The 14,568-nt window shown below is 40.1% G+C and overlaps 1 protein-coding gene across 3 annotated transcripts in view; it reads right to left on the bottom strand.

Annotated features, from left to right (window-relative positions):
- Positions 1–14,568, bottom strand: part of LOC149028255 (exportin-4 protein) — a 149,007-nt gene that overhangs the window by 13,617 nt on the left and 120,822 nt on the right. For all 3 annotated transcript variants that reach the window (XM_089135523.1, XM_089135533.1, XM_089135540.1), the window contains one exon: positions 5–74. In XM_089135523.1, coding sequence (XP_088991649.1) covers positions 5–74 — 70 coding nt within the window. The remainder of the gene's footprint in view (positions 1–4; positions 75–14,568) is intronic.

Below are 14,568 nucleotides of genomic sequence, written 5' to 3'. Positions count from 1 at the left end.
TTACCTGATATAGACCTTGTTCACAAAGGATCAATGGAAGAAGAGCATCCGCAGCTGAACCAAGAAGTTCGACACTGTTTCCAGCAACAAAAGTGCACATTAGAATTTGATCTTATACAGCAAAAATCAGCAAGAAACAAGAAGAATCCAATTTTGAATCTTTTGCATCCACTTTTTGGTGATAATTTCATCATGTTATCTTACTTTTCCTTTATGCACAATGACGGAGGAGAGCATAACCAGAAATTAGATATGTTTTATTTCTATTTCTCTTCATTACTTAGTATGAAGGGAAAAATTATGGGGCCTGCATTATCTAGCTAGGATTCAAATGTTCACAATTTAATGGATGTTGCTTCTTGAGCGTAAGCTAAAAGGGCTGTACAATGGCATGTGGGTGCCATGTGAAGAGCTGGGTTTATTTTTATCTTTCTTGGAAATACTGAGTTTTCACTAGGAAACACAAACCCTAGTCTTTGTACTTGTAATCTCTCTAATTTTCTGTAGGTGAATGTTACTTAGGAGTAGGGGTGTAAATGGATAACCGAAATCCGATTCAGAATTCGCATCCGCATCCGTTTACGGGTATCCGAATCCGTCCGATTATTAATAGGATGCGGATATGGTATACCCCTTTCTTACCGAATATTATCCGTCCGATAAAATTATCCGATTAAGTTACTTATTTTTATAAATTTTGCTTATGATATGTGACTATTTTCTAGATTTTCTACTAAACTAGCTACCAAAGTTGTTAAATTCTTAAATTTCAAGCCTAGCCCTTACAAATAAAAAGGTAAAGATGTAAAAAAAGTAGTCGAAAACTTGTATTCAATCTATATTTATGTCCGTTTAGAAGAATCTACTTAAGAAAATAACTATCCGATTATCATCCGAATTCGACAGAATCCGTCCGAAAACCGATAGGATATTATCTGAATCCGTTCAAGTATAATAGGATGCGGATATGGATATACCACTATCCGATCCGAATCTGGTCCGTTTACACCCCTACTTAGGAGATATAGTTTGGGTTGATTCATGCCATTAGTAAGTGCTTTTTGAATATTTGTTTCTCTGCTTAAGATGCCTGTAAGAAAACAGGACCAAAGAGAGACTTAAACCCACAATAGGTTCAACATACCTACTGTGGTCTGCCAATAAGGTACTTATAATAACAAGAAGAATCGGTGCAAATCTTAGTTACACACAGAATATGGACTCTCTCCTATTATGACTAAACACACAATATATCAAGATAATCCACCTCAACCTAGTGTGGGTGCTTTTTGTTGCTGTTCTAGGTGGGATGGAGGGTGGTTGGCATAGTTGTCAAGGCGAAGCAAGGCCATAGAAGACAACAAAAACCAAGGTGACACCAAGCAAGGCGCCAAGGCGTCACCTAGGCGCCAAGGCAATACCAGATTGCCGAAAAAGGGACAAGACACCTAGGTGTCGCCTTGACAACTACGGTGGTTGGGATGGGATCATGGGATATGTGTGCGTGCATATGCATTAAAAGCAACAACAATCTTAAACATATATAATAGTTGTGGACACCATGAACAAAGAGACCTTCCTTTTGATCGTGGCACTAATTCAGGCACACTAATGATCAGTATTAATAGCAGAGGAAAATTGTGTGAATAAATCTAGTCAGCATGAACAAAATAAGAGGAAGAAAAACATATAACTACAATCCAAAGTATCATGTAGCAACAATAAAAATGCAGCATAGGTGTTGGTAGAATGGCTTATGGATCAATGATCTCAAGCCCTCTATTTATAATTAAGTGGAAAGTACACTATTACAAGGAATAGAATTTTACAAGAATATAAACTCTAATTTAACTCCTATGCAAACTCTAATTGAACTCCTAGTAGAATCCAACACTCCCCCTCAAGCATGGTGGGAGATCTCGCCCCAAATCTCGCCCTATCTCGCTGGAACTCCCAATTTTTGCCCAATTTTTTGCGGATTTCAGCCAGAGTTTCACTTGCAACTACTCTTAGCACATCTACAACATCAAAGAAAGCTCAATCATCCTCTACTTGTCTTATGAATTTATGCGTTAATGACTTATATAGAAATTCTAACGGTTGTATACTTTTATCATTCTGTTCTCGAAAGTCAAGATTGTAATACTCATATGAATGTTATCTTGATGACATTTAAGTTATTTGATGTATTTAATACACTTGATTTTCATTTATATGCCTTAATGGTTTTATATTACATGTTATATAACCTTGCATTCTTTAATCCTATAGCATTTCGGTTTCACACTATGGGTAGACTTAGAAGTCATACTTAGGGCTGTTTTCTCACAAATCCAAGGTCACTAGTGTGTTTAAAAGGCCTTAAATAGGCTAAATACCAAGTTTTAGCCCAACTAGGACCCTAAAACCCACCGAGATGGGCTATCGAGTTGACGCCCAAAAAATGGCATATCTCGACCGAGATCTCGAGAGATCTCGCCGAGATGGTCGAGATCTCGGTTTTTCATGGTAGCGAGATCTTGCTCTCCTACCATGCCCTCAAGTTGAGGCATAGATATTATTCATGCCCAGCTTGCCTACAATAGGAAGGAAATCTCTTTCATTTAAGCCCTTAGTGAAAACATCTGCTACTTGGTCTCCAGATCTTACAAAAGGCATGCAGATAAACCCTTGTTCCAACTCTCATTTGACAAAAAACCTGTTAATTTCAATGTGCTTAGGTCGATCATGTTGCACCGGATTATTAGAAATACTAATAGCAGCCTTGTTGTTATAATATAACATCATAGGGTTTGGAACTTGGACTCCAATATCTTGCAGCAAACCTTTCAACCATAGTAGCTCACAAACTCCACGAACCATAGCTCTATATTCAGCTTTGGTACTAGATAAAGCTACCACATTCTGTTTCTTACTTCTCCAAGTAACTAGATTACCTCCAACAAAGGTACAATAACTTGAAATTGACTTCCTGTCTGGAGATCCAGCCCAGTCTGCATCAGTGTATGCTTATACTTTTAGATTATTAGTGGGTGACAAAAGTATTCCTTTTCCATGAGTTCCCTTAAAATACTGTAGTATTCTAGTAACAACCTTCATATGAGCTAAATATGGATCATGCATGAATTGGCTCACTATCCCTACAGCATAAACAATGTCTGGCCTGGTGTAGGACAAGTAAATAAGCTTCCCTACCAGCCTTTGGTACCTTCCTTTGTCCATTGGTTCTCCCTCTTTTTCTTTAAGTTTAGCTCCAGCTTCAATAGGGGTATCAACTGCTTTACACCCCAACATTCCCACTTCTGATAATAGATCTAGGACATACTTTCTTTGGGATAGGAATATTCCTTTTTTTTATCGAGCCACCTTAATCCCTAAGAAATACTGTAACTTCCCCAGATCTTTAATTTCAAACTCTCTGCCAAGAAAGTCTTTCAACTTTTGAATTTCTTCATCATCATTCCCTTTGATGACAATATCATCTACATAGACAATGAGAAGTGTGATGCTAGTACCTGACTTCTTGACAAATAGTGTATGATTAGCATTGCTTTGCTTGTACCCATTAGAAGTCATAGCCTTCAGGAGGCGTCCAAATCGGCATCTAGGAGACTGTTTTAACCCATAAATTGACCTCTTCAACCGACAAACTTTCCCTGTAGTATTGTCATCGGAGAAACCATGTGGGATTTCCATATAGACTTTTTCTGCTAACTCCCCATGTAAGAAAAGCATTCTTTACGTCTAGTTGGTGCAAGTTCCACTCTTTGTTCACAGCTACAGACAACAGAACTCAGACAATATTTAGTTTCGCAACAGCGGCAAAGGTCTCCTGATGATCAATCCCATAGGTCTGGGTAAACCCCTTTACAACTAGTCTAGCTTTCAACTTGTTGACTGATCCATCCATATTTTGTTTAACCACAAATACCCATTTGCATCCCACTAGTTTTTTTCTTGGAGGAAGTGTAACCAACTCCCAAGTGTCATTTTTCTTCATTGCCTGCATTTCCTCTATCATAGCTGCCTTCCATCTCTTATCAACATAGGCTTCCTGCCAACTTTTAGGAACAGATACAGATGACAGAAAGGATATAAAAGCATGGTAGGAGTCAGACAAAGAGTTACAAGAAATATATTTAGCTATGAGATGTTGAGTACAAAATCTGAACCCTTTTCTAATAGCAATAGGAAGATCATAAGAGGATACCTTAAGGGGAATAATAGAATCTGATTCTGGAGCAGGAGACTAAAGTGGTAATGAATCACCTTTCTCCACCTGCTTTAGCCGGTTGTAATTCTTCCTCTAATAAGTCTGCACCTCCTTATTGTGATCAATCTAGTTTTGAGAGACCCCAACAGTGTGTCTCACAGGAGTGGTCTCCCCTTGGCTAGGTTCTTCACATGATTCAGAAAACGAAGGGGGAGGATTAGTCCTCAGGTATACTGGGCAAAGTCTCCCCCTGGTCAGGAAACTCTTCTGGGACTCTTAAGTTGTGTTGGTGTGTGATAGGAAGATCTAGAGTCGGAAAGAACACCTCTCCTCTAGGACTCTCCCCCTGGAGAGGTGTATAGTAAAGGCAAGACTCATGAAAAATTACATCCATGGATACAATGGTTTTCCTGGAAGGAGGATGATAACATTTGTACCCTTTCTAAGTAGCAGAATACCCCAAAAATATGCAACGTAGGCCGCGGGGAGCCAGCTTACTCTGGTGGGCTGTGATTTAGGCATAACACACGCATCTAAAAACCTTTAGGGGAATAACAAAAGAAGAGACTCCCTGAAGAATCTCATTATGACATTTAAAACCAAGTATCCTACTGGGCATCCTATTCATAAGGTAAGAAGCAGTGAGTATAGCATCACTCCAGTGTTGGTTAGGTACATTCATATCAATCATAATGAAACGGGCTATCTCTAAGAGATGCCGATTCTTCCTTTCAGCAACCCCATTTTGGGTAGCCGTATCAACGCAACTGGTCTGGTGTATTATGCAAGAGTCAGAGAGATATCTCTGAAATTCACCATCAATATACTCTGTGCCATTGTCACTGCGAAGGATTTTCACAGTGGCATTGAACTGAGATTTAACCATATTATAAAAATCACGAAAACATCGAAAAACCTCATTTTTTTTTGTTTCAAAAGATAAATCCATGTAGAACGAGAGTGACAATCAATAAAAGTAACAAAGTACCTATGGCCAGTAATAGGCACACGTCGGCAGGGACCCCACACATCAGCATTGATTAGCATAAAAGGAATAGTTTTCTATTATGAAGAGAAGGCAAATAAGTAGAACGAGTCTGCTTCGCAAAAAAGCAGGCTTTACAAAAAAAAATCATCCTTATTACAAGAAGAAACTAAATCAAGAAATATTTTCTTAGGAGTTCCTAAAGGGGGGTGACCTAGCCTAAGGTGCCACTGATGAAGGTCTGATATTACCGAATGGACCCGATTAGAAGATGTAGTTAGAGCACAAGTAGATCCTTCAATCGGCTTGAGCAAATAAAGTCCATTGTCTAGTTTATCGCGTCCAATCTCCTTCCCCGTGACCAGATCTTGGAAAACACAATACGATGGAAAAAAATGTCACTTTAAAATTCAAGTCATGTGTAAGACTACTGATAGAGAGCAAGTTAGTAGAGAAAAAGGGAACATGTAAAACTTTAGACAAAGAAAGTGACGGAGAATGTTGAATGGTCCCTTTTCCAGCAATGGAAGAATAGGAGCCATCAACAATTTGAACTTTATCTTTTCCAGAAGTTGGAGAATATTGTAAGAAAGAGGAGGATAAACCTGTCATATAATCTGTGGGTCCTGTATCAATGATCCAAGGAGTAGAAACTGAAGAAATTTGAAAGCCTGTAAAAGTTTTACCTGAAGTAGCAAGGTAGGAGTTGGTATGGGTAGTAGAGGAAGCAATGGTCGAGGTTGTACCGGCAGTAGAAGATTGCAGAATACGTCGCAGAGTAGCGAACTCTTCCTGTGAAAAACCAATGTTTGTAGAGGGTGTGGTGGATACTGTCTCAAAAAGATTAGCCTTTGATTTTCCCTTTCTTTGTGCTCGTTTTTGTTCAAAATCAGCAGGCTTCCCATGCAATTTCCAACAATTTGCCTTGGTATGATATGGTTTGTGACAGTGCTCACACTTGACAATCTCCTTAGCCGGATCAGATTTAGTGCGAAAAGACTGTAAGGCTGATTTCTCCATAATAGGAGTATGAAGCATGGCTAATCAACGACTTTCCTCACACTGAACAAGAGCATAAGACTATTTTAGTGTAGGAAAGGGAGAATGACTTAAGACTTGCACTCTGATCTGATCGTACTCTACATTCAAACCTGCTAAGAAGTCATATACCCGAATCTTATCAATGTGCTTCCTATAAGTAGTCACATCATCTGAGTTAGTGGGAAGATAATCCCCATAATGATCCAACTCCTGCCAAAGAGATCGCAATGCGGCATAATATTAGGCCACAGTTAGTTCCTTTTGGGTAGTCTCATGAAGCTTCTTTTGTAGTTCATAAACTTGTGCATCATTCCCCAACTGTCCATATGTTTCAGTAGTAGTCTTCCAGATTTGGGCTGCAGTATCAAGTAATAGATATCCACGGGCAAATCAAATAATTTGTCCCATCAAAGCTTATCAAAAGAGGATGAAGAGTGGGGTAATGTTCGGAGCCAGTGGGAGCAGGAGTACCATCAATAGTTGTCATGTTGACAAAATTATCTGCAGTTCTTCAGTCTTCAACCATTCGAAGTTACAGATATGTCGCAGAATGCAATAGCCGAACAACCCAAAAACAATTCTAAATAATGACAGCACATGAAAAGTATCTCCTTAGGTTACCTCCAATTAGTATATTGTTGAACCAAAGTACACCAGGAAAGACTGGAGGGACACAACTGGTCCGCTTAAATACCAGACTCTTTAGACAAAATTTTTCAAGACATGCACTTAATCACCCAATATACATTTCTAGGATACCCAAAAGAGAAACAAAAAACGTGATTTTTTTTTTGAAAATGACAAATACGTCCCTAACAAGTCTGAATTTACAATTAAGTCCCTGAAATTGTGTAAATTTGCAAATAAGTCCTTGAAAACTTATAAATTTTCAATTAGGCCCCTGAAACTATGTATTTACACATAAGCCCCTAGAAATTTATAAATAAGCCCATGACAATATGCAGAATTACCAAAATATCCCTGAAAAGAATTTAAATTTACAAAACCAAACCCCTTTAACTTACGATGTTTGTTCCGTGGAGAAGGGAGGAGGAGAAAAAACCTGGTTTGATTCAAGCAGAGCAACTTCTTCTCTTCTACTTTCCTCTATTTTTCTGGTTCGATTCAAAGCAGGAGTAGCAGCTGCAGCTTCTCTTCTCTCTCTCTCTCTCTCTCTCTCTCTCTCTCTCTCTCTCTCTCTCTCTCTCTATATATATATATATATATATATATATATATATATATATATATACTTTTTTTTTCTTTTTTATGTCACTGTTCTTCTCGAATCGAGGCAGTAGATGCAGCAAGCAACGATAGTTGCAGGTGTTGTTTGTCTTCTTCTCTTTCTTCTCTTCTTCTTTCCTTTTCTTCTTGGTTTTCTTGAACCCACTATAGTGCAGCGGAACTGAAGAACAGAGAAAAAAAAAAACTGAACTACCAGAAGAAAATAAGAACCGATAGTTGCGATGGGTGTAGTGGAACTGAAGAATAGAAAAAAGGAGATGGAACTGCCAGAAAAAAATAATGAGCCGATGGGTTGCGATGGTTTGCGAAAAATTAGAAGCGAGAGAGATTTTTGCTTTGTTCTCTTTTTTTCTCGTCCCTAATCGAACTTAGGCTCTGATGCCATGTTGGTAGAATGGCTTATGGATCAATGATCTCAAGCTCTCTATTTATAATTAAGTGGAAAGTACACTATTACAAGGAATAGAATTTTACATGAATAGGTCACGGTGAATCATTGGAATTAGTGTGGTTTTGGTTGCTGCATAGGTAGTTGGGAAGCAAGTAGCAGCATCAGGGTTCTGGGAACTAGACCAAATCAGGTCACTGTTTATCAAACTACCTAAGGTCGTTGTGGAACAATGATAAATTGGATAGTTGCTAAGTGCCACAGATAAATATCTTAATGGATAAAATTGATGCTGAAGATGAGTAGACAACACAAGCAAAATAACCCTCCCACACCTCTAAATCCTCCATCTCGTCTCTCTCTCTCTTTGAATCCCTCTCTCTGGGTCAACCTGGATAAGTCCACCTCTTTCTCTCAAGTGTTCCGACTCGGACCGCATCGCCCACCAGCAGTTCACTGGCTTCAAGCTTGGTTCCTTTCGTGTGATTTACCTTTGCCTTCCTCTTATCGCCGGGTAGGCTAAAAAACCACCACTGTACCTTGATGCTTGACCACATCCGCAAAAATATCCAACTTTGGAAAGGTAAACTTCTCTCCTTTGTTGGAAGAGTAGTGCCCATCCGATTGGTCCTTCATTCTTCCTACCTCTATCAGTGTCTTCTCCATTCCCAAGGCCACTATCCGTGCTATGGATGCTCTTTTCTGCTCCTTTCTATGGAAAGACCAAGAGTCTTCCCGTTTCCTTCATCCCATCAGTTGGTTAGATGTTTGTCGCCCAAAGCTGGAAGGTGGCTTAAGGATCCGTCATATCTGGGATGTTTATGTGGCCAACCTCTTGAGACTCATATGAAAAATTGCTTCCAAGCATGATTCTATATGGGTCAAGTGGGTCTACTCCTATCTCCTCAAATCTGACTCCATTTGGACTACCCCCATCCCTTCAAATCCATCTTGGGTCTAGAGAACATAGTTGTCACGGCGACGAGGCGATGCGAGACGGTTTTAGCTAGTTGGGGCGATGAGTCGATGAGGCGCCCTCCGAGGCGCTTTTAAGGCGGTCGAGGCGTTTTAGTGTACATCTCATACACTAATTCATTATAAACATATCTTATATATAATAAAAAAACTAATATTAGCCATTTAGCCTACCTCAAGTCATCCAACATACTACAAACAACACATAGTAGGTCCTAAATAAATTTCAAGTATCATACTATCATTAACAAGAATCAAGATACGATAAAATGTAACTAAATACTAAATAGTAAACACATAGATGCATGAGCAAAACAAATAATGAAATTGATAATGATACCAAGCTCTATTCTGAAAAATCAGAAAATATAAGATGAAGATGATGACTAAAAAAATTACAGTACATGGTGATGAAGCTGATCAGCCGATGCAGAGGATCCATCACAAGCAAATCAGAAATTCAGAATACAGGATATTGAGTGAACCAGGGGAGCTTGTTGCAGAGGTTAGTTTCTATTGTGATCATCAAATTATAAATGTTTAGAAATGTTGGTATGAATTAATTTGGAAGTTAATTTGTGTTTTTGTTTTGGGTTTCAGGTAAAGTAGAAGCAATCATGCAAGGGTGAACCAGGGGAGCCTGTAAAGAAGGTTTACTGATCGAAGCAAAGCTGATGGAAACAAAGCATCAATCTCAAATTCTCAACTGTTTGATGCTGAAAACAAATGGTTTGCACATGGTGCATCAACCAAGCTTCTGAAAAATTCATGCTTGGGAGCAAATCATAGGAAAAAGAAAAAAAAAAAAGCAACATACAGTGAATCAGTGATAATACAGTCAATCAGTCATACACCAAGTAGTATGCAACAACAAACCAAAAAAAGAAAAGAAAAAAAGCAAGTTGTAACAATCTTACAATCGCAAGGAAAAAAAATAAATTCCGGCGACATACCGTCGCCTGAGATGGTGACCGACGCCGCTGCAATTTGATCGATGCAACTACAGTGGCCTTCGTATGAGCCTATGGGGGGGGAAAAAAAAAAAAAGAAGAAGCAGAAGTAAGAGTAGAGTGACCAGAAGTAAGAAAAAGAAAAAGAAAAAAAAGTATTCGGCGACTTACCGTCGCCTGAGATGGAGACCAGAGTGACCGCTGCAAGCCTGCAACCGCCGGAGGAGTTGCAGAAGAAAGAAGAAGGCTGAGAATCTGAGATACGGTGGAGTTGCAGAAGAAAGAAGAAGAAAGAAACTCTGTTTGAGTGTTTTCGCACGAGTCCAAGAGTCCAAATCCTTCAAAAGCTGTCGCCGGTGATGACGCTAGTTGTTGCCGGTGTCACTGGTGTCGCCGGTGGTCGCTGTCGGAGTCGGAGATGAAGAGAGTCGCAGAGGGAGAGTAGCAGAGAGCGAGAGAGAGACTGAGAGAGAGAGCGAGAGGTTAGGGTTGAGAGTTGAGTTTCGATCGATCGATTTCAATCAATAATCTCGTTTTTCCTTTTTTTTTTTTTTTTATAAATTAATTTAATGTTACAAATGATAATATGTAATAATATTTAACAACTATATATAACAACTCACCCATTAGATTCTTTCCGATCAGCATCTACATATCAAATTAAATTTCACCTTTGATTTGGAATCAAATAATTTACAAATTTTAAACCCAATAAGGCGATCGCCTAGTGCAATACGGCGTCTGAGTCGTTTGAGGCGACGACTCAGAGACGTCTCAGCTCTGAGGCGCCCGCCTTATGTAATTTGCCTGAGGCGATGGTCGCCTCAGGCCTTAGAAACCCGCCTGGACGCCAAGGCGTCGCCTTGACAACTATGCTAGAGAAAACTCCTCCTACGACCACTAGCCCTCTCCGCTATCTCCAACCACATCTCCTCAGGGTCTTCTATATCCTTTTGGCTCAATCCTTGGCATCCTATGGGCTTACTTTATACCCTCCTCCGTTCCTGCTCAGTGTATGAGTCCCATATTCCAAGTCTACCCCCCTCCTCCTTCATCTTGGTTGGTTCTTGGTCCACCCTCACCCACCCCAGTCTCACACAAGTCTGGTCCACCCTTCCCCCTACCTTTGACATCCTTAATGACCTCACCATTTGGTGTTCCCTTCCCCCACCAAAACCTTCACTTCTTCCTCATCTTGGAACCTCTTTTCTCTCCATCTTTGTTTATAGGTCACATTCCCTCCCACTCCCTCACCCTTTTAAGGGTCCTAAACCATGGCCTCCCTACCCAGCTTTTCCTCATTAGACGCCATGTCCCTACCATCCCAATTGTATCCTTTGTTGAAATGGTTCAAGGGATATTGATCATCTCTTCTTCACCTGCCCATTTGCTAGTGCCCTTTGGACTAAAGCCCTTGCTTCCATTTGGCCTTGCTCGAAACTGGTCTTAGGTGTTGAGAAACTATTCAGGCTTTACCATTTGTAACCAATGGTAAGCTAGTATTTGTACCAGCATCTACCACTTGTGGTGGGAGTGGAACCTTAGGAAATGAACCTCAAAATCACATTCTCTTCACTTGATTTGGAAAGCCATATGCTTTGACGTCTCTTATAGACTTCAGTCTATTCCCCATCCCCCTGTCGCTGATACCCTAAGGAACATGCTCACTGTTGTTACCTGGGGTATTAGTTCTCCCCTCTAGTTTCCCTCTTGAAGGCTGGTCAACTCCCCCCTCTTCCACCCTTGTACATATCTTTTCTCCTGCTTTAGTAAAGTTCTTATTTATTTACCCAAAAGAAGAAAAAAACACAAGCAAAATAATAAAGCCTTCAGCTGATGATACTATTTGGTCATCCTGGTTGGACCATTGCCTTAGGTCCAACCTCCATCTCAGTGGATCCAAACCCCCATTCATGCCCACTGCACATCTCTAGCACTTCAACCTTGGCTCTCCAAATTTCCACTCATTAACTTGCCCCTCCTTTAGGTAACACAATAGGACCTCTGCCACCTGCAACCTTCTCCCTTGTCCTATGGATTTGTCCCCTCCTCAAAAATACTGCCTCCATAAATCTGTTACCCATGTGATTCCTCCTTGTTGAGGCTCAGAGAAGGCTTTGCTAAATGCTCTCCCATCTAAAACAAGCCATACAAGAGCCTAAAAGAATGCGATGCTCATTTCCTCATTAAGTCTCTCCATTCTTTTTTTGTTCCCATTGGAACAAGAACAGAAGAGTCCAGTGCCCAATATATAGCTTTTCCTATATCCTCCTCTAGTCCTGCATTTCAAATTACTATTACCATCCCAATGGCTCACCATGGTGCCTCCAAAATCTCATCATCATCCACATCCCATCTCTCGGTCTCTTCCCAAATCTTCCATTTCAAATTTTCTGATCCTCATAATAGATGCCCTTTTCCCTTGAGTGCCGTATAACCAGCTAATTTCTCTATGGAAAGAGCAACCCTTTGGACATTCCTTAGCAAATTCGCTCCTCGCGTGGGTTCTCATTAGGCTCAAGCCTTGGAAGATGACTTTAACATTATCTGTTATGGTCATTCATTAAGTGGGAGTTGATCATCTATTGAACACCTCAGTTGAGGCTTTAATTGAATAACTTGAAGATACTGGGATGAATGATCTGAGATTGATGGGGTTAATGCTCACTTAGCATAATAGGATAATTGGTCCAGCCAGGATTGCTTGCAACCTAGTTAGAACTTTGGTGAATGAAGCTTGGCCTACCTCTTTCCTTCCAACCATGCTACTTTTGACCGTTTTGGCATCTCCAACCATAGCCCCATCTCTGTCCTCATCAAGCCTACATTTCATTTGGTCAAAGCCCTTCAAATGACATGCGGACTTCCCAGTTCCAACCACAGTTTTTCTCTATTTGTCACTAAAGACTACGGTAAATCTGCCTAACACCACCTCTCCTCCATCTCCTTCACCCAAAAACTCAGGAATGTGGAGTGCTATGGATTTAGAACTCCACCTTCGGTAACATTTCTTCTGTAGTCTCTGATTGTAACATCAAGCTGTTTGATATTCAAACCATGCTCCAAATTGAAGCCACAATGGCTCTTTGGCAAAAGAAGAGAAATCTAAGCCTAAGGGCCCTACAATACGTAATTGGTCAAGAGTAAAGTTTCTTGATATAGAGATCCCACGCTAAATGGCTGGAGCTTGCAGACCCCGAAGTGGCTTACTTGAAAACTAGAGCCAATATCAATTCTACTATTTCCAGTGTCTTTGACTCTGATTGGCTCCCCTTCACAAAAGAAGAAAATATTAAGTCTGAAAGTGTGGACTATTTTTTGTAGCCCTTAGGGCTCTCTGTTTCACCGTCCCCAGTAAAGTTTCTTGCTATTTTCTTCCACAAGGCTAGAGCTCCAGGTCTTGACGGTTCCAGCATGGCTTTATCAGGGTCCTCCAAGAAAGAGGTTGCTTCCTGCATTTCTACTTTCTGTACAAATTGCCCTTTGAAACCTTGGTTATAAATTTATAGCTTTAGTCCTTGCTAACATCTGTTAAGTTCGTGGGTGACTCCTTTATCAGTGACAGCTGATAAAAGAGATAGGGAGAATAATGACTCGTATAACTAACACTGAACTAATACCTGAATAACAACACTTCCCCCTCAAGCTGGTTCATATATATCATACATACCAACTTGCACAAGATGGACCAAACATCAAGTTATTAAGCCCTTTACTGAAGAGAGGAGAAAACTGCTAACTGACCACTGGATTGAACAAAAGGAATACATATAACTCCTTGATCCAGATTCTCCTTGATAAACTGACGGCCTATCTCCATGTGCTTCGTCCTATCATGCTGAAATGGGTTATAAGTGAAATTAACAGAAGACTTACCATCACAGTCCAGCAACATCGTGGAGTGTGGTTAACCCCAAGATCCTTAAGGAGGAATGAACTCATGCACAAGAGGCTGTAGCTTTGGATGGGTAAGTTGTAATCCTATGCAGCAGCCTTGAGTTGATCATATTGGTTCCCCAGTCCACCTATATTCATTGGTCAGGCATCTTCAGTTTTCTTAAGGTAGTTATTGAATCTCTCATGTGCCATTCTGTTGTAAAGGATCCAACCGCTCTACGTTCCTCCACCACATCTCTTGAACTGCAGCTTGCCTCCACAAGAAGGAGGATTTGGTCTAAGCACATAAAATATGTCAGAACCGCAGGCATTTTCAAGTTAATTTGTGTTGGAAGTATGATTGTGGTTTCCTAATTGGAATAAGACTCCTCTCCCCTTTTAATTATATGTTCTATATTGGTTTCTAATCTTATTCCTCTCCTCGTGTAATTATATGTTCTGTAGTGGATTCTAATTTTGTGTTAGATTGGTTTCCTAATAAGTCTAGGATTAGTTTTCATTTTTGTTTTTCTCTTCCTACTTAGAGTAGGATTTACTCGGATTGTAACTATAAATACCCCATTGGGATCTATGAATAAAATATACCTTTTAAGCAATATCTCTAAAAATCACAACATGGTATAAGAGTCAACTCTGATCCATCATTGAGTCCCATCGTGTCTCTCTCTCTCTCTCTCTCTCTCACACACACACACACACACACACACACACAGAGTCTCTCTCTCAGTACAAAGAAGAAGAAAATAGAAGGGAAGGGGTTCATCTCAGAAAACTCATTTGAGCATTTCGTCTTCTTCTCTGCTTCATCGCAGCTTCTTCCTCCATCCATCAACAGAACCCATCACTACAACCATCGTTTTCTTCCTTCGCC

Source organism: Hakea prostrata, chromosome 1 (genome assembly GCF_041222555.1).
Source record: "Hakea prostrata isolate BN-2017 chromosome 1, UWA_Hpros_2, whole genome shotgun sequence".
NCBI classification, from domain to species: Eukaryota; Viridiplantae; Streptophyta; class Magnoliopsida; order Proteales; family Proteaceae; genus Hakea; species Hakea prostrata.
This window is presented reverse-complemented; position numbering and strand designations above follow the sequence as displayed.